The sequence below is a fragment of the Lolium perenne genome, chromosome 7, assembly GCF_019359855.2.
Source record: "Lolium perenne isolate Kyuss_39 chromosome 7, Kyuss_2.0, whole genome shotgun sequence".
Taxonomy (NCBI): Eukaryota; Viridiplantae; Streptophyta; class Magnoliopsida; order Poales; family Poaceae; genus Lolium; species Lolium perenne.
In genome coordinates, this window is record NC_067250.2 from 299,843,975 (window position 1) to 299,862,693 (window position 18,719).

General features: G+C 46.6%; 1 protein-coding gene across 1 annotated transcript; it reads left to right on the top strand.

Moving 5' to 3' along the window:
- Nucleotides 1-15,642: 15,642 nt before the first annotated feature.
- LOC127314874 (BTB/POZ and MATH domain-containing protein 4-like) lies at nt 15,643-16,826 on the top strand. The gene is made up of 2 exons (XM_071823740.1): nt 15,643-16,227; nt 16,336-16,826. The coding sequence occupies exons 1-2, from the start codon at nt 15,643-15,645 to the stop codon at nt 16,741-16,743; spliced, it is 993 nt and encodes a 330-aa protein (XP_071679841.1). The 3' UTR covers nt 16,744-16,826.
- Nucleotides 16,827-18,719: the final 1,893 nt, after the last annotated feature.

The following is an 18,719-nucleotide window of genomic DNA, read 5'->3' on the forward strand; positions in this document are numbered from 1 at the left end:
ATACATATAAACATTAAATACGAGCCTCGATCGGCTCTCAGGTTATCCTGTGAATCGGCTCAAAGAGCCGATCCACCCATGATCCGTGCGGGGTGCACGAATACCTGGTGATCCTGCTTGATCAAGATAAAGCTAATGAGATCTACGGCGATTTAGGGTTTTCACCGCATAATCGGATCATCCTACTCCAGGTTGGGCCTCGCGGCCACGCACGGTGCTCATAAGCCGATCCTAAACAAGGCCTAAAAACCAACAATGAAGTTGATCCTCGGAACATCCTGTTTAGGACTTGCGAACGCCACCCTACGTGCCGCTGGATCCTCCACCCCTTTGTAAGGCCTAACTATTGCGGATATTAAACTAATCCTTGCAGAGCAAGGAGCAATCGCAACGGATCAGATCCACTAAACGATGAACAAGCAGGGTGCCGCCCCCACGCCTGAGATAGGCGTGAGGACGGCTAGATATGCAAGGGTTGCACTACGTAAGCATGTTTATACGAAGAGCCATGCTAACCCTAACACATCTATGATAACTACGTTGCCCGCCATCAAAGACGCTTCAAGACGGCAACGCATGAACAACGTGGGGCTTGTGCTGCCTAGATCGCAAGATGCGATCTAGGCAGCATGTCGCTTACCTGATTGAAACCCTCGAGACGAAGGAGTTGGCGATGCGCCGAGATTGGTTTGTTTTGGGGGTGAACGTTGTGTTGTTGTTTATTCCATAAACCCTAGATACATATTTATAGTCCAGCGGACTTTCTAACGTGGGAATATCCCATCGTGCACGATACAAACTCTAACTTTTGATCTAAGACATAATCTACTATAATTAAAGATACACGGGCAATCTAGCCCAAATTCTCCGCGCAAGGCCGTTTCAGAGATCTTCCACGTGTAGTCCTCCAAGCCCATCTCCCTTACGGCCCACCTCTGGATTTGTCCAAAATCTGGTGATAACACATGCCCCCCTGGTTTTGGAAATAATTTTTCCAAAATCATTATGCTTTCCTTCGTCGGGTCATGTCATGGCAGAGCAGAGCTGTTGCAGTATCCGTTATCATTATGCCCCGTCTTCTCAGCTTCTCTGCAAAATTCGATAGCCCTGGCGTCATCCCCTTGGACACTGTAATGACAATAAATTTCCACCAGGTTCCCCATTATTTAAGCTGTGCCGATCGATTAGCTTTCTTCATACCCTTCCTCTGTTCCAGCCATCGGCACCAAAAAACCCTCTTCTCCCTCAGCCATGTCTTCCTCTTCCTCCTCTTTCTCAAACCTCTTCCCCCCATTCTCACCAAAGAAAAACGAGGACAAGCCCCATTCCGAGGTGAACCCCCTCTCCTCCGATAATGAGAAGAAAGCAGGAGAAGTAGCAAAGGCCAAGACCCTCCCCTCCGCCAAGCTCCCGCCGAAGAAGCGCTCCCGCATGTGGGCGGACAGCGAGGATGAAGATGACGATGAAGAAGAAGAAGAGGAGGAAGAAGATGAATCTTCCTCTTCCGCCGGGTACCCGCCAACCAAGCGCTTCCGCTCCTGGGCGGACAGCGAGGACGATGATGATGACGAGGAGGCAGAGGCTCCGGCCACGGGCTGGGGTAGCAGCGACGAGGAGCTCCCCGGGAGCAGCGCCGACGACATCGATGGCGGTGACGACGAGGACAGCGACGACTAGTATAATAGGACTAGTAGTAGCAGTGCGCTAGGCACTAGATCCCTCTTTTGAGAGCCATCGGCTCTTTCTTGTAAAGCCGCTCCTCTGAACGAATGAAATTACTCTTTTGATTCATCCTTCGATTGCCCCAATTTCATTCCTTCCGCCTATCATATCCAGACCGATAGCAATGTATCGATTTCCTTCTTCTAAATGCCCATGAAGCTGGATTCTTATGTCGCTTAGCTCGCAGGCCAAGAACTTCTCAATTTCAGGCTGCGATCTGGCATCTGACTATAATTTTCCGCAATCCCTTAGCCAATGACTATTCATCGGCTATTTTGAGAATCCAATCCCTCTGCGGCGGCAGGACAGTCCAAAATCCAAAAGCCGACGGCCTCTTTTCCCGTTTCCTCTCCATAGCTTCAGCAACCTTCTATCGCGACCAAAATTGCTTCTAGAGAGGATCACGACGCAGGATCGACCGATGCAACTCCAATTGGTTTCTAAAGAACCAAATCTTCATGTAGTCCGTTGCCCCCCGAGTCTTCATCAAGGCGAGGACAATCGTGAGCCAACCACATGTGTCACCATCAGCCTCCGAACCGTAACGCAGAATCAACCGATTCCATCAAAATCGGCTCTCTGAAGAACTTCCAGGGCGAGCTGCCCCCCGAGCTTTCATCAAGGCAAGAATACCGGCGAGGATGTATAAGTCGTTGATCAGCTTTCTACCTACTGAACAATCGACGTTGATGTAAACCCTTGAGCACATAGCCAGTAGGTCTTGGTCCTGTGCAACTGTACTAAAGTCGATGGCTGCGCATCGGCTTTGCTTCTGAAAATTTTTTTTTTATTTGGCCGATTTTTCCTTAACCGGCCCCCCCAATGTTCCACTGCACGCATGTCTGCACATGTTTATCTGCATATGTTCATCTGACTATATGCCCCCCGAGCCGAATCTGCTGAATGACTGCAGATATCGGCTTTCTTGGTAAGTCAGGGCACTGCACTTGCACGTCGGCTTAGCAAAGATTCATGCTGACTTTCATCTGCCGACGTGGCCGCTGCCCAGTAGACCGTTGTTGACCACAAACAGAATATGTGCAGAAGACAATTTTGGCCGATTGCTGGAATCGGCTTCCACATTGCTTGTTCGATGAAGGTTTTGTAATGTCCCTCCATAAGTTTTTGGGGCCGATCACAAGGATCAGCCTCGCACGGTTTGCTTATTGGTTTAATCTTGCTACTCAGTTAGGCTGGATAAAACCAACCCAACCTCTGACTTGATGCGCCTGCTGTCATCCACCTTGAGTGCATCGTATAATCGTGGAGCATTAAGCTCTGTCGGCAAGACAAACACCATGTTTGTGCCAGCCGATGTTTCACCATCGGCTTTCTTTTGCTTGGGACGCCACTCCATTCTCCGTGGACGACCCTCTTCATTCAGGGTTCGCTGAACTTTCGCAGCCAGATCAGGCCGTGCCTTCCTCAGCGTATGCAGGTATAACCTTTCGGCTTCCTCCAGGCCGCGCAACCGCTGAACCCTGCGTTTCTGTGAACGGCTGAGTCCGTCAGGGCACCACCTTGGACGGTGGTACCTGTCTTCTTCTTCTTCTAGTCCCTCGTCTTCTGAATCCTCAAGATCTGCCCAACGAGGTGACTCAGCGCGCTTGCTTGGTGGTGGGAGAGGCCCTAAGCGCTCAAACACAGACACATTGGCTGCCTCCTTCTTCTTCTTGTTACATTCTGGGCAATTGCCGATTGTGGGTAATCGGCTCATTCCTGAATCCCAGCAGTTGTCCGAAGAAAGGGCAGTCCCAAGTCCGCGTTGTCTTCTTGCTCCCTTGGCCTGTCCGTGGCACGGCGCTCGTGCTCCTCCTCATCGCGATCCTGCCGACGATGTCTGCTGGCTTCTCTAGCCAGACGATCTCCTTCATCATCATAGTTGGACCGTCGGCGTTGGTCATATTGACTCACATATTTGTTGAGGAGGTGATCAGAGAGAGGTCGTTGGTATCTTATATTCTTCACTTCTCCCTCTGTGACGTAGCGCTTGCCATCATGATGGAGCCGATCGCGTGGAGCGGCTTCTTCTGTGTCCCTGCTATGAGAGCAGCTGCCCTCATCTCCATCTCTCGCCGTAGTGGTTCCCCCGACCCTACCATGTTGATGCTGAACGTGGGACCTGGCTGGCAGCCCTCGGGGTAGATGACTTCTACCATATTAACGGCGGGGAAGGGCTGGGTGTCTACCTTCATGGCGTATTGGTTGAAAATTAAACGCCCCTTCTCTATCGCCGCTTGGATGTGCTGACGCCACACCCTGCAGTCGTTGGTGGCATGGGAAAGCGAGTTGTGGAATTTGGCAGACGGCTTTCCGTTCAGCCTCTTGCGCCGTGGGGAACTTGAGACCTTCAGGAATCGTCAACTGTTTCTCCTTGAGCAGGAGGTCAAAGATTTGTTCAGTCTTGGTCACGTCAAAATCAAATCCCCTGGGCGGCCCTGGTGGCTTGACCCATTTGCAGGACACGGGGGTTCCTCCCCGAGTCCACTCAGCCATCGCTACTTCTTGGTCTCCCGCAGCACTTCACCTTCCTCCGTATCGACCATGACTATCGCACGCTTGAACTTGTCTTGGCACAGTCCGGGTGGCGCTGTTCAAATGCCGATAGTTTCGAACCATGTGCGCCGGCCGAGGGATAATCTGCTTGGGAGGCCATGTCCTTGACCTGTGAAGCCAGGCCCGCTGCTGCCAACTCGACTGCTTCCTTTTCGGTTATACGAACCGAATAACATCGGTTCCTCAGATTTCTGAAGCGCTGGATATATTCCGCTACGGTTTCTCCGCGCTTCTGACGTACTTGTGCTAGATCGGCAAGGCCAGACTCGGCAGCGTTCGAGTGATACCGCGCGTGGAACTGCTCTTCCAATCGCTTCCAAGTCCGGATCGAGTTCGGTGGCAACGAGGTGTACCACCCGAAAGCCGATCCCGTGAGGGACCGTGAGAAGTACCACACACGTAGTGGATCCGACACTGACGCCGTTCCAAGCTGTGCCAAGTATCGGCTCACGTGCTCGATGGAGCTAGAGCCATCCGTTCCGCTGAATTTGGAGAAATCAGGGAGCCGATACTTAGGTGGTAGTGGGACCAATTCGTAGTTGTCGGGATACGGCTTGGAATAGCCGATCGTCCTTCTTTTTGGCACCATGCCGAACTGGTCTCTCAGGATCGTGCTGATTTGATCCACGGTGCTTGGTGTAGGAGTGGAATTCGAAGATTCGCCGGAGTGGCGTACCTAGCCAGCCACACTTGCTTTTCCGATTCTCGAGCCAACCGCAGGAGCTGCGCTCCGGAGGTTCGTCGGGTGGCGTATTTTGTTAGCCACGTCTGCTTCTCAAGCTCGTTGCCGACGTTCCTCCCGTCTTCGCCGGAGTCCCCTGACGTCGTGGCCTGGTTTGAGAGAGCCCAATTGCCACAGTCTGGCACATACGTGCACGCGTATCCTTGAGGGATCTCCTTGGGCGCCTCAGCCAAGAACTGGTAGTCGCTAGGATCACCACCAATCTTGTAGACGACGAATGCCGGTGCAGTCGGCACTTCAGCTGGCGCTGCCCACGCATATGGCAGCGGTGGATAGGACTGGAGTGTCAACTCTCCTTGATGCGTCCCGAGGGCTGGTCCTGACGGCGAGTATTGGCGGCTCATGATTTCGGATCACGCGCAGAGCGACACGCTCCAACGTGTTGACCAAGTTTTCAGAGTGGCGGAATAGCGAGTGAGCCACCAAATAGTTGATCTCCTGCCGCAGGCCCCTGGTGCGTTCCTCCGACGGGGCAGAGAGGTCGATCCCATCGAGTGCACCTTGTGGTGAGAAACCCTTCCATCTGATGCCATGGGAACGGGTCCTCTGAAAAGAGCCGATGAGGTCGGCTTCGAGGGTGACCTTGATCTCGTCATATCTCTTTTTGAGCTCGTCAGCAACTCCTCGTAGGTGACCGGGCGTGCCGTCCGCCGCCATCTCGTATGTAGATGGCGATGTGGTTGATGTAGATGATGGTCCCACCGGCGTGCCGAATGTGTTGATGTCCGAAACCCACCGGCGGGCAGCGGCCCGTCAACACCGTAGAGCCGGAAGAGCCTAGAGCTGCGGCTGGCCGAGACCCTCCGAGCGACGGCCCGCAATGCTCTTCGGTCACACGCGGCGATGCGAAGTGCAGCGTGCCACCTGACCTATACCTGGTCGTGAAGGTGATGGGGATGCCTCGCTTAGTTCCCGCAGGGCATACATATAAACATTAAATACGAGCCTCGATCGGCTCAAAGTTATCTCGTGAATCGGCTCAAAGAGCCGATCCACCCATGATCCGTGCGGGGTGCACGAATACCTGGTGATCCCGCTTGATCAAGATAAAGCTAATGAGATCTACGGCGATTTAGGGTTTTCACCGCATAATCGGATCATCCTACTCCAGGTTAGCCTCGCGGCCACGCACGGTGCTCATAAGCCGATCCTAAACAAGGCCTAAAAACCAACAATGAAGTTGATCCTCGGAACATCCTGTTTAGGACTTGCGAACGCCACCCTACGTGCCGCTGGATCCTCCACCCCTTTGTAAGGCCTAACTATTGCGGATATTAAACTAATCCTTGCAGAGCAAGGAGCAATCGCAACGGATCAGATCCACTAAACGATGAACAAGCAGGGTGCCGCCCCCACGCCTGAGATAGGCGTGAGGACGGCTAGATATGCAAGGGTTGCACTACGTAAGCATGTTTATACGAAGAGCCATGCTAACCCTAACACATCTATGATAACTACGTTGCCCGCCATCAAAGACGCCCAGACGGGCAACGCATGAACAACGTGGGGCTTGTGCTGCCTAGATCGCAAGATGCGATCTAGGCAGCATGTCGCTTACCTGATTGAAACCCTCGAGACGAAGGAGTTGGCGATGCGCCGAGATTGGTTTGTTTTGGGGGTGAACGTTGTGTTGTTGTTTATTCCATAAACCCTAGATACATATTTATAGTCCAGCGGACTTTCTAACGTGGGAATATCCCATCGTGCACGATACAAACTCTAACTTTTGATCTAAAACATAATCTACTATAATTAAAGATACACGGGCAATCTAGCCCAAATTCTCCGCGCAAGGCCGTTTCAGAGATCTTCCACGTGTAGTCCTCCAAGCCCATCTCCCTTACGGCCCACCTCTGGATTTGTCCAAAATCTGGTGATAACAGAACTCCATTCCATATTCAAGTTCTACCATTTCAACATTCAACTTTAAGTGTGTCACCCTACGGTTTGCGAACTATGCGGACATGGTTGAGTACTCACTCCGACCAATAACCAATAGCGGGATCTGGAGATCCATAATGGCTCCCACATATTCAACGATGACTTAGTGATCGAATGAACCATTCACATACGATACCAAATCCCTTTGTCACGCGATATTTTACTTGTCCGAGGTTTGGTCATCGGTATCACTCTATACCTTGTTCATCCTCGTCTCCTGACAAGTACTCTTTACTCGTACCGTGGTATGTGGTCTCTTATGAACTTATTCATATGGTTGCAAGACATTAGATGACATTCCACCGAGAGGGCCCAGAGTATATCTATCCGTCATCGGGATGGACAAATCCCACTATTGATCCATATGCCTCAACTCATACTTTCCGGATACTTAATCCCACCTTTATAACCACCCATTTACGCAGTGGCGTTTGATGTAATCAAAGTACCTTTCCGGTATAAGTGATTTACATGATCTCATGGTCATAAGGACTAGGTAACTATGTATCGAAAGCTTATAGCAAATAACTTAATGACGTGATCTTATGCTACGCTTAATTGGGTGTGTCCATTACATCATTCATATAATGATATAACCTTGTCATTAATAACATCCAATGTTCATGATTATGAAACTAATCATCTATTAATCAACAAGCTAGTTAAGAGGCTTACTAGGGACTTATTTGTTTGTTTACATAACACACATGTATCAATGTTTCGGTTAATACAATTATAGCATGGTATATAAACATTTATCATAAACATAAAGATATATAATAACCACTTTTATCATTGCCTCTTGGGCATATCTCCAACATCCTCATCATGGGAGACAGCAACAACGATGAAGATGGTGATGGAGTCGATGGAGATGGCTCCGGGGGCAATTCCCCGTCCCGGCAGGGTGCCGGAACAGAGACTTCTGTCCCCCGAATTAAGGTTTTTGGTGGCGGCGGAGCTACGGAACTCTTCTGGAGAAATCGTCGATGGTGCTAGGGTTTTCGGAGACGAAGGAATAAATAGGCGAAGGGGCAACGTCGGGGGAGCCAGGGGGCTCCCTCACCACACCTTGGCGCGGCAGTGGGCCCCCCTGCGCCACACTATGGTGTGGGCCCCCTGCTGGCCTTCCTCGACTCTTCTTCGGTTTTCTGGAACACTCCGTGGAAAATAGGGCCGTGGTCTTTTGTTTCGTCCAATTCCGAGAATATTTGTAAACCAACTTTTCTGAAATCAAAAACAGCAGAAAACAGGAACTGGCACTGTGGCATCTTGTTAATAGGTTAGTCCCAGAAAATACATAAAAATATTATAAAGTGTGAATAAAACATGTAGGTATTGTCATAAAACTAGCATGGAACAAAAGAAAATATAGATACATTGGAGACTTATCAGCGTGCCCCATGGCAGGCCCCATGTCACCTAAGCTCTTTTCGGCCTCTAGGCTCCCCTCCATAGGTCCAAGCGCTCCAGGTCATTTTCTTCATGTAAAAACATTCCTTGATAAATACCAGGTCCATTTGACTCCGTTTAGGTCCCTGAAATATTAAAAAATATACAAAATAGGATATTCCTATTCTGCATAGTTATAACAAAAATAAAGGAGATCATTGGTAAAAATCAATATAAACATGGATATAACATTATATAAGTTTCTAATATGTGGGAATATGCATCAATAAACTATAAATCTCATGCATGCATTTTACATGCATGAACATCCTCAAGCTTAACCTATGCTCGTCCTCGAGCATGAAGGTGAAAAAACTAAACATGGACTTTTGATTTTGTTGCTATGTTGGATATCATAAGTAATTATAATTTCTAAAAAAATTAAATGGTTTATTCTTTAAGGTGTACCAACAAGAAAATGAGCTATAAAGTGATATTTCTTATGCACTACATATATGCTCAACAATAAGTAATGTTGTGTAAAACAAATGAAGGTACTATGGAAAATTAAGCATGTAGAGTAAGTAACATCCTATTTGGTCTTAGAATGATCTTATCTTATCTTATCTTTCTTTCTTTCAATCCTAGACACTTAAGTAATAGAAAGTAAGCAGGAAATATATGTGCCAGTTCTTCGAGAAACTAAAAGGTATAAGCGAACATAAAATAAAGATTTAAGATATGGAGGTCATGTCTACGGTAATCATAAGAATGAGGTTCCAAGCATTTTTAATTGTTATGATTAAAATGAAAGAAGGTATGGTTTATATGTTTGATCCCTTACAAATTGAATGTCTCATGCCTATTGACCACAAGTATCTAGTCCTCATGCTTCTCAACTTAGACCACTAGAATAGTTTTGTCCTTGTGATTCCAGGGAAGTAGACTTTGACTCCCGGTGGAGATCCAAAGGTTTGAGATCTGGTCTGGATGGCAAAAGTGCCGCGAAAGCTGTGCATTTTTGCCTGAAAGGGGGTGTCTGCTACCCTTGGATTCAACGGGGTATATCGACAGTTATCCCACCTATACCATATGTATCCATGGAAATGAGGATGTCTACCATGCACTAGTGACATGTACGCTGCCAAGAGCTCTGGGTGTTGGGATGGGGGTGGGGGAGGGGAGTTTGTGAGCACATCTATTTATATATTAAGGACGGAGGAAATGGCAGCCTCCTAGTATGATTACTGTAGAGGGACCCATTTTATCTCCACTAATATAAAAAGGGAGAGAGAGGCAGATCCAACCAATCTCAGCCGTCGATCATGTAAATTTAATGGACAAACTCACTCCAATGTTGAGCACTCAACGCGTTGAGCGCCTCCACCAACTCATCGTCGGTTACGGTTTCACTAATAGGGGCTGTTCTGCTTCCTCTCGGTGCCTCGAGCCCTCAATTCCTCTTTCCTTTCTCCCCCGCTATATTCTCGCCGCCCGAGCCCCTCAGATTGCCAGCAACCCAAGTTCTTCGCCGTCCTTCGTCGACTCCGCCGCGAGGGCAATGCGGCGAAACCTACGGCAGTCAACAGCGACGGCAGAACCCTAGCCTGAACACTGCCGCCACCGCGCCACGCACAGGCAGAAAGCAGTTTACCGTCTGGCCCCTTGCGCTGATCGAGCGGCATAAGCAGAAGATGGAGGCAACGGGATTCAGGAGAGGCACTATTCACAAGACTGGCGCCTATGTTGTCCTCCGCCATCCGGCCGCCGTCGAGCTCCTCCAACAGTTGGACCCAATCCTCTTCATGCTGTGAAGGTGCAGCTGAGCCACCGTGGCCTGAATCTCCGCTTGGTACATGCATCTTACAGGTGCGTGCCTGATGAATTACTTTTGCATGATCTTAGTTTTCTTCCTTTTGCACCTGACGAATTCAATTGTTTTCTTGCAGGCGTCCAATCAAACATCATTTGGGTGAATTTTGTATTATGTCAAACTTATCGATCAGTGCAATATATGCACCATCACCATGTTGCAGGAAATCACCATGTAGGTTCAACCTGTAGCCTTTTTTTACAACTATCTTAGTTTGCTTGCATGAACAGCAAGGTGTCCCCAGTTTGGGCAACCCGAACAGAAGTTTCTAAATTAGACCACTGTATTCTACTCGAGTTGATGCTAGCACAAATCGGATCTTGTACTTTTACTTCTTTTCTCAGCTTGACAGATTAGCACTATCAAGGTATATATACACCTATGCATCGACAGTGATTGCTCAATTGCCTGTCCGGCTTAATTGATATTCAAACAATTGGAGCTGCAAAAGTCAAAATACTTTCAGTGCATTACCATTAGTACTAAATAAATTTGAAATGCAACAATATGTTTTCTAAACTTTACATTCTTGTCACACTTAACTATTTCTGTCTTTGGAGTAAGCTGGTATAGGTATTAGGAATGAGCACTAGATATGTGACTACAGGTTTCAGAAAAACAGTAAAATTACCGAGAAGACATATGCAATGGAGATAATAATAATTATTATTATTGTGACATTACCTATTTTCAGATAACACTGAGATCCAAGGTGCAATGAGATCATATTCCAGATTGCTTTGGTGTATGGAAGAAGTGGTATTGTAAGTATCACTATCTGAGTTCACGAAATGATTGTTTTAGATTTGCTATGCTCATCATATATATTAGACCACTACTATTTACAATTACAAGCATTTGAAAATAGGACATGCTCCAACTATAGGGTTTACTTGGGAGAACAGTATGAGATACTCAATAATGATACCCATGAATGCCTTCATGTAACTCCACTGGTTGTTCTTGCAAGAAAGAAGTACTATTTTTCTAAAGCTTTCTTTACAAATGATTTCAGTTTCTTTCTTACCGTGGCCTGAAGAAGGAATCCTTCTGAAGAATTATATTTTATTGTACTTTATTACAACTCACAGTTTCAGATTGGTATAATGCATAATTACTTTATATGTGTCTGCCATTCTAAATAGGAAACGTTATTACAGGATATCATATTCACAACATATGTCAAACGGGTCATGCACTTTATCTCGAATATTTTCATCAAGCAGTGACTAAAAGGCGAGAGATCAGATAGCTAACAACAAACATGCAAGCAACTGCCAGTTCGAGTCATATTCACCATGTCTAATTTTGATCCACTCAGCCGGATAAGGATTTGCAGAGTGTCCAATGGAGGTTCTTTCGTTTTTTAATTTGTCAGAAGCCTTTCCTTTCATGATTAGAAATAATAACCTATTCCGATTGCCTTTTCTATGCAGCTATTTTTGAATAGCTTGCATCTGACAGTTAAGTGCTCCAAGATTAGGCAACCAAAATTGAGCTTACGATTTTATGCGTGTATAAAAAACAGTTAATATCATTTGTTTAATTAATCTCTGAATCGACTGGAGACGCATCTCTCTGGCTTTGCAGATTGTTAGATATTTTATAGGTTCTGTGTTTTTCTCCGGATGTTCTGATTAGTCCCGGTTTGTATCTTCTACGAGCCGCAGAAGGCCAGGTACCGCAACATCCACATAAGGGGCACATAACTGTAAAATTTTGAAATTCAGTAAACTTAACATGTAGGTTCAAATATGTGGTGATATCTCTGTTGATTTTATTTTGGCGAACCTGCAGATGTGCTCCAGCTATACTGGCTGCTGTTTGTGTGAGTTTGTTCCAGCAGAGTGAATAAAATGGCTAATTTTGCAGTTTTTTTTGTAGAACCCAGTTTGAGTTTGGTGGTGAGCATCAGGTAATTAATACTAACACGTTCAGAAGTAGCATTGCGTGGTAATGTACTCAAACTGATTTCACATTCATATCTGAATCTTTGGTAGCCATATAGGAGAACCTCCCCAGTTTCAAATGGCACCAGATGGCTGGTTTTCTTGAGTTGCAGATTTTGGATGACGCTATATTAGCAAAATAAGCATCGATATTATCTATTACTCCGGATAACCATTGTGCAAGAGTAATGGGGAATATATTCAGGCAAACAATTATGGCATAGTTCGTAATGAGCATGGCACTACAGTTTCTGCATTTGTTGCCCCAGTTGGAATTTGTCACTTGGGAAGAAGGGTATATAAAGATTTTTAGCGTGGAATTTGATCTTAGTTTTTGTTTTTTTTTGAAAGAGTATATACAGCTAAAGAAATATTATATTGTGCACAAATGACATACCTGATATGTCCACATCTTTGCATAATGCGAAAAGATCTTGATTTTACATTTTGTCCCATGATGAGTTTCTGAAAATGAACTTGCTAAAGTTTTACCTTATGATAAAAATCTTGCATTGAGCATTGACACCTTGTTCTGTTCACTACATTGCTTGCATTAAAGGCCATCGTACCTCCTTGAAGCATGTGAGTCCTGATGTTTGCACATTCTCTTTGTAGAAGCTACCATGTACGCTCAATATGAATAGGACCCAAGATGACCATGCATGTTTTTTTGTAGCAGTTGTAGGCTGAAGAAATTTCCAGAATAGGAAAATATTTACGTTCATAGATGTTATATCTCTCAGATGGTTTCGTGGCAGCATGATATGTTGGCAAAGAAACCTTTGCGCCTTTGCGGACTTGCAGCAAATGAGTGGTGACTTAAGTATGTCCTATATGCTTTGTGGAATCAGTACTATTAATCGGTAATTTAATAAATCTAATTCTTCACAACTTATTTCAGCAAGAAAAATAGTTTACTGGAGGAATATACATATATGGAAATTGATTAGGTAATTGAGGCTCGGTTACATCTTACCAGCATGACATGAAAGATCAAAAAAGAGTGTCGACCCTTTATCTAAACTACCTATAAAAGAGCGATTTTGTAGTTTATAAATATTTATTATTGCAATTAGTATTAATAGATATTGAGACGTGCGTTGCACGTGCACATTTACTAGTCTAATAAAAGTTCAACACATCACCTCTTAAATAAAGAGGACCTCTCAGCTCCACAGCATATGCAGCATAGACACTTTATTTTTTACCAATCCCCTCGAGACATGTCGGTAGTTTGCTATTAATAATTATTGCCCAACAATAATTTTTAGTTTTTTCCTCAAATACACAACCATAGTTAGCCAACACTAATACTATTTTTCGCCGGTAGTTAATCAACGGTAATTTTCCAACAACGTGAAATTCTTCAGTGGCAATTTCTCAGCAGCAACTTAGCTCGCAAATTCCCTATTTGAATTATTTCGCCAAAAAAATTTCCAATGTAAATCTATAACTCCACGAGCAATTACCGATTGTAATTCCAACAGTAACTCTACAACAGTGTATAAGTCTACGACAGTATTTTCCTAGCAATACTCGGCATGCTTCAACGATAATTTTTCAAAGAAAATATTGAACCTCATCAGTAATTTCCTATTAGTAATTATTCGCCGCTATTTTTTCAACGTCGGATAATTCTTTGGTGGTAATTTCATTGTTGCAACCCTGTACCTTGTCTAGTAATTTTTCATTTTAATTCATTTTACCAGGAATTTTTCCGATGCAAATCTTTAACTTCAACGGGCATGGCGCGGCACCGCATCAACCTTCCTAGTTGGGATTTACCACCTGAGAGCTTCACAATACATCAAAGCACTACTAGAAAACAAGCCTTTAGTCCCGGTTTTGCAATAGGGACAACGGAATCAGGACTAAAGCCCCCCTAGTCCCGGTTGTGTTATGAGCCCGCACTAAAAGCCCTCCACGTGGGCTACGGGCGCTCGTCCTCCGCCCCGTCGAGCGCCCGTAGCCCACGTGGAGGGCTTTTAGTACTGGTTCATAACGCAACCGGGCCTAAAGACCATGACGTATATTTTTTAATTCAATTTTGTTTTTCTAATTTTTTCCACTCTTTTTTTTTCTCTATTTTGTTTTTCAGAATTTCTAGTATTTGAGTTATTTGAACAGGTTAGTGTCTAATTACACTTAATCTCTAGTCAAATTACTTACTTGTGTTCAAATTTTTCGATCGGTTACCCATCCTCAAACTGCTCCAGCACTAACACGTTTAACTTCTGAGTTCCTTCCGTCCGGCTTCTAAATGATCTACGCACATGTTATTGACATTAGTATCATATCAATCCTATTGACCTATTGGCCACGGTGTCACACGTCTTTATTATTTGAATTCTAAATAATTCTTTTATTAAACAAAATTAATGATGTAATAAAAATCTTGAATAAATAATAACAATAAACAAATTTAATTTGTTTTTTTGCAAAACCTACAATCTGAATTTTTTCATATTTCTCTTTGGCAGTTTGAGAATCTTAAAATAGGCTAACCAGGCATAGCCGGGTGAAATTGGATGCAACTTTTCATGTAGATACATTTTCATATATATTTTTTTTTTCGAGTTCGTGTGCTAGTGCAGAGGAAGCCGAGGCCCTTGCTTGTCTTGATGCTCTGCAGTTTCTGTCGAGAATGCAGTGTGAGTTTGCTGTTGTTCTCTTATGTGTACGCTGCCGATTGAGGATTCATTAATTTAAAGTCAGGCTCATCTTGAACCTTCCTTCTAAAGTTTGTTGTTCTCGAATCGGATTGCCTTCGTGTGGTGCAGATTATGCAAGGACCTACCGAGGGCAGATCACCAAGTTGGAACTTGTTTCGAGAAGTCCAATAACCGTTGAAAGTCCATAATCATATTAGTGTCTCGAAGGTGGATCGAGTGAGCAACATTGCAGCGCATATCCTAGAGTGGCATGAGTTATGGCTCCTCCCAGCATGTTGGCAGCAATCACAAATGAATGTAATAATATTACTGACTAATTTATAAAACTCACTAGTTCTTTAAAAAAAATATTTTCTTAACATTTCTTTCTTCCTTAATGTTTGGGCTAGCTGCCCCTGCTGTGAAATCATGGCGACGCCATAAGGAAATTAATAACGCTTTTGCTGAGGTCAGGGTCCATATATATATTGTCTGATTTCAAAATTTTAATCCACAACAAGAGGCGTGCCACTTTAGCTCGGGGAAGAAAAATGGAATAGAACACTATATCAGGGATCGATTGATTTTCTAGATGCCCATAACACACAATATCTGCTGATTAATTGTTGACCAAGCCATAGAATCTTCAATATCTGGGTGTTAGTATCGGTGTATCAAGGATTCAAGGCTGATATATTACGATCTGATTTTTGGCTTGCATATCATTCGGTTCTTCCGGTATTCTGTGCACATACCAGCCAAACCGTCTGTCGTCTTCTTCCTCGAAGGCGTTCGCTAGTACCACTACCACCCATCATGTCGATGTCCACTCTCCTGTCCACCCTGCGCCGCGCCGGCTGGCAGAAGCTCTCAGCGTCAGCCATCGTCCCGAGGCGTTCAACCGGCTCCCACCTGCTCCGGATCCCTGAGTTCACCAAAGCCAGGAACACGGTGAAACACGGGGAGACGATGAGATCAGGCACGTTTGCAGTTGGCGGCCACGACTGGCGCATGTGTTGCTATCCAAACGGCAACTGGATGTCGGAGGAGGACCACGTCGCCCTCTCCTGGGAACATGCTGGCCAGAAATGGCCCCCGCATATCATCCAACATGTCCAGTTCAGTATACTCGACCAGGCCATGAAGCCATCCTACACTCGAGTCAGCGAAGAAGACATCCACTATGCCCGCACCTGGGGTGCCTACGCCGACTTCATCAGCCACGAGGATCTCTACAAGGGCAAGTATCTCATGGACGACTGCCTCACCGTGCTCTGCGACCTCACCGTGGTCGTCACGGGAACCGACGACCGCGTAGAGGTTCCCTGGCCGCCGGCGCCGTTCAACCTGCAAGGGCAACTAACGGAAGCCATCTGGAACAAGGAGCGACCGGACGTGCAGGTCCTGGTCGGCGGAGAGACGCTCGCCGCGCACCGGTGGGTGCTCGAGGCCCGCTCCCCGGTCCTCAAGACGGACCTCTCGCTCGCCTCCACGGCAACCACTGGCGAGGACGGTGCCATCATCGAACTACGCATCGACGACATGGACGCCGACGAGTTCAAGGCTCTGCTCCAGTTCATCTACACCGACTCGACTACCCTGCTGGACGCGCCTACAACCGCCGAGAAGCTGCTTGTCGCGGCGGACAAGTATGAGCTGGAGAAGCTGAAGCTCATGTGTGAGGAGGAATTGTGCCGGCACATCGGTATGAGCTCCGTGGCTTCATGTCTAGCATTGGCAGAGCGGCATCGTTGCCCCGTCCTGAGGGAGGCGTGCATGCGGTTCCTGTCCTCTGCTGGGAATCTGGCCGAAACGATCATGGCAATGCAAATGGACGGGTTTGGGCAGCTAAAGAGAGATTGCTCCTCTGCTTTGCTGGAGCTTGTCGTGAACAAGATGATAAAACTGGAGAAATGACTCAATAATTAAGGCTGGTATTGTGTTCTAGCGAACTAGCTAGACTAGTAGAGAATTACTCGGATGCAATGGAATACAAAAAATGCTAGCATGTGTAGTTTTCCATCCGTCCCATAAAGATTGTCTGAGATTTGTCAAAAATAGATGTATCAATTAAGTTCCTCTTTAGTGTCTAGTTACATTTAAATTTTAAAAAACTTCAGACAACTTTCATGAGACGGAGAGAGTACATGAGTTTTACGAATCCTCCGTGGACACTTTGTTTGGGACTTTTCGTTCATGCTTGATCTGGCCGTGCGACGCGCTGCAACAGTCGTAGTGCCCCCCCCCCCCCCCCCCCTACAATGGAAATAGTCAAAAATAAACCGCAAACTGGTCCACCAATGCTCTGTTTCACATCCTATAGATCTGATAGAAGTAGAGGTGGTGGACAGAACCCTCCCGTCCTCCTCCCGAGCCGCCCCCGCATTGCGGCCGGGGGGAACTCTACCCCTTCGTCGCCGCCTCCCCCCTCCCCCCTTCCCCTCCCTCGCTGCCGCCAGGGGGCGCAGTCTGGCAAAGGCTGGCCGGCGCCGGCGGCGGTGTTTCTTCGTCATCTCTCGCGAGGAGGTCGGGCGTGGGTCATCTTCCCCGGGACGGAGCGCGGTCCTTTCGTCGGGGACCTCCATGGCGGCGTCTGGCCTTAGCTCGGGGACGCCATGACGGACGACGAGGTGGTGGAGTGCCCTGCCGGCGGCGGAGGGAGGGGTGGGGGCGGGCTGCAAGGGGAAACCTTAGGTCCCCTTCTCCTCGCCTCTCGGTGGCCAGCGGTGGAGGGCTGGCTTTCGGCTGCGGCGGTCCTAGGATCTCTCTTGGGTGAAGATGAAGACCTGCCGGAGGCCTGCCCTTCATGATCTGGCCGGAGTGTTGAGTTCCGGAAGGCACTGCCGGCGAATGTAACAATGCTATTGCCTGGAGTTTGCTAGATCGATGGTATTCGGTCGTGCGCCCATGCTTTTATTTCGACTGTTTGGTTTTGGAGGGTGGTGCGTGAAGCTCTTTTTTGTGTTGACACCAAGTGATAGTTGATCCATGGTGAAGTCAGAAGAAGAGTATATTATGAAGGCCGGATTTGGAGGACTAGCTAATGGAGGTTCAAGTCTTTGCGTTGTTGAGGGGCTTGCTTGGTGTTACAGACTTCGCAACAGTGGTATGAAAGTGGGGGCGGCAGCACATGTGAAGTCCGGAGTCTTACCTTTCAGGGTGAAAACCCAAGGTCTGGCCTTAACTGGTTATGCCTGGCAATGTCCTTATTGAAGGCATTGTTTTGAGAGCGGAGACCATCTTCCGGGTAAAAACCTAAGATCTTTGATCAGGCGCGATGACGGCGCTGGTGCACTATTCTCTTCTTGAAGGCGTTGCTTTTGAAGAGTCTGAATTTCAGGTGTTGTCTTGGTGGTGGATGTATTACTGTTGCTAAGGCTAATATTTCTTAGTTTTTTTTCTCTTTTCTGGCTGTGTGTATCCATAATGTTATTAGGACATTGCGTTGTTGCAGAGGCTAGGTGTAATTGCTATCTTTTCATATTAATATATTTCCTTTATCGAGAAAAAGAAGTAGAGGTGGTTTCCTTGGGGCTTCACCGCGGCAGCCGCTGCGTTTCACCGTCAGTCGGAGGAGGCAGCGGATTGGGCGGTGAGCGGGTAGGGAGAATTTTATAATTTACCACACATTATTTGGAACCTCTATTATTTGCCACGGATAGGGAGACGGAATGATTTCTGAATTCCTGTAGGGGCTAAAGCGCACAGTAGTGGCCGACTCACAATCATCGGCCATCACGGCAAAAGATCTCTATATCTGCACATACCAGCCTCGTTAAACAGCCATATATATAACACGTATAGGCCTTGAGCATCCATCCACTCCTGATTTTCCGCACATATAGTTCATCTGCAAGCCGCGGTGGTCTCCTTCATCGACGCGCTACCCCATC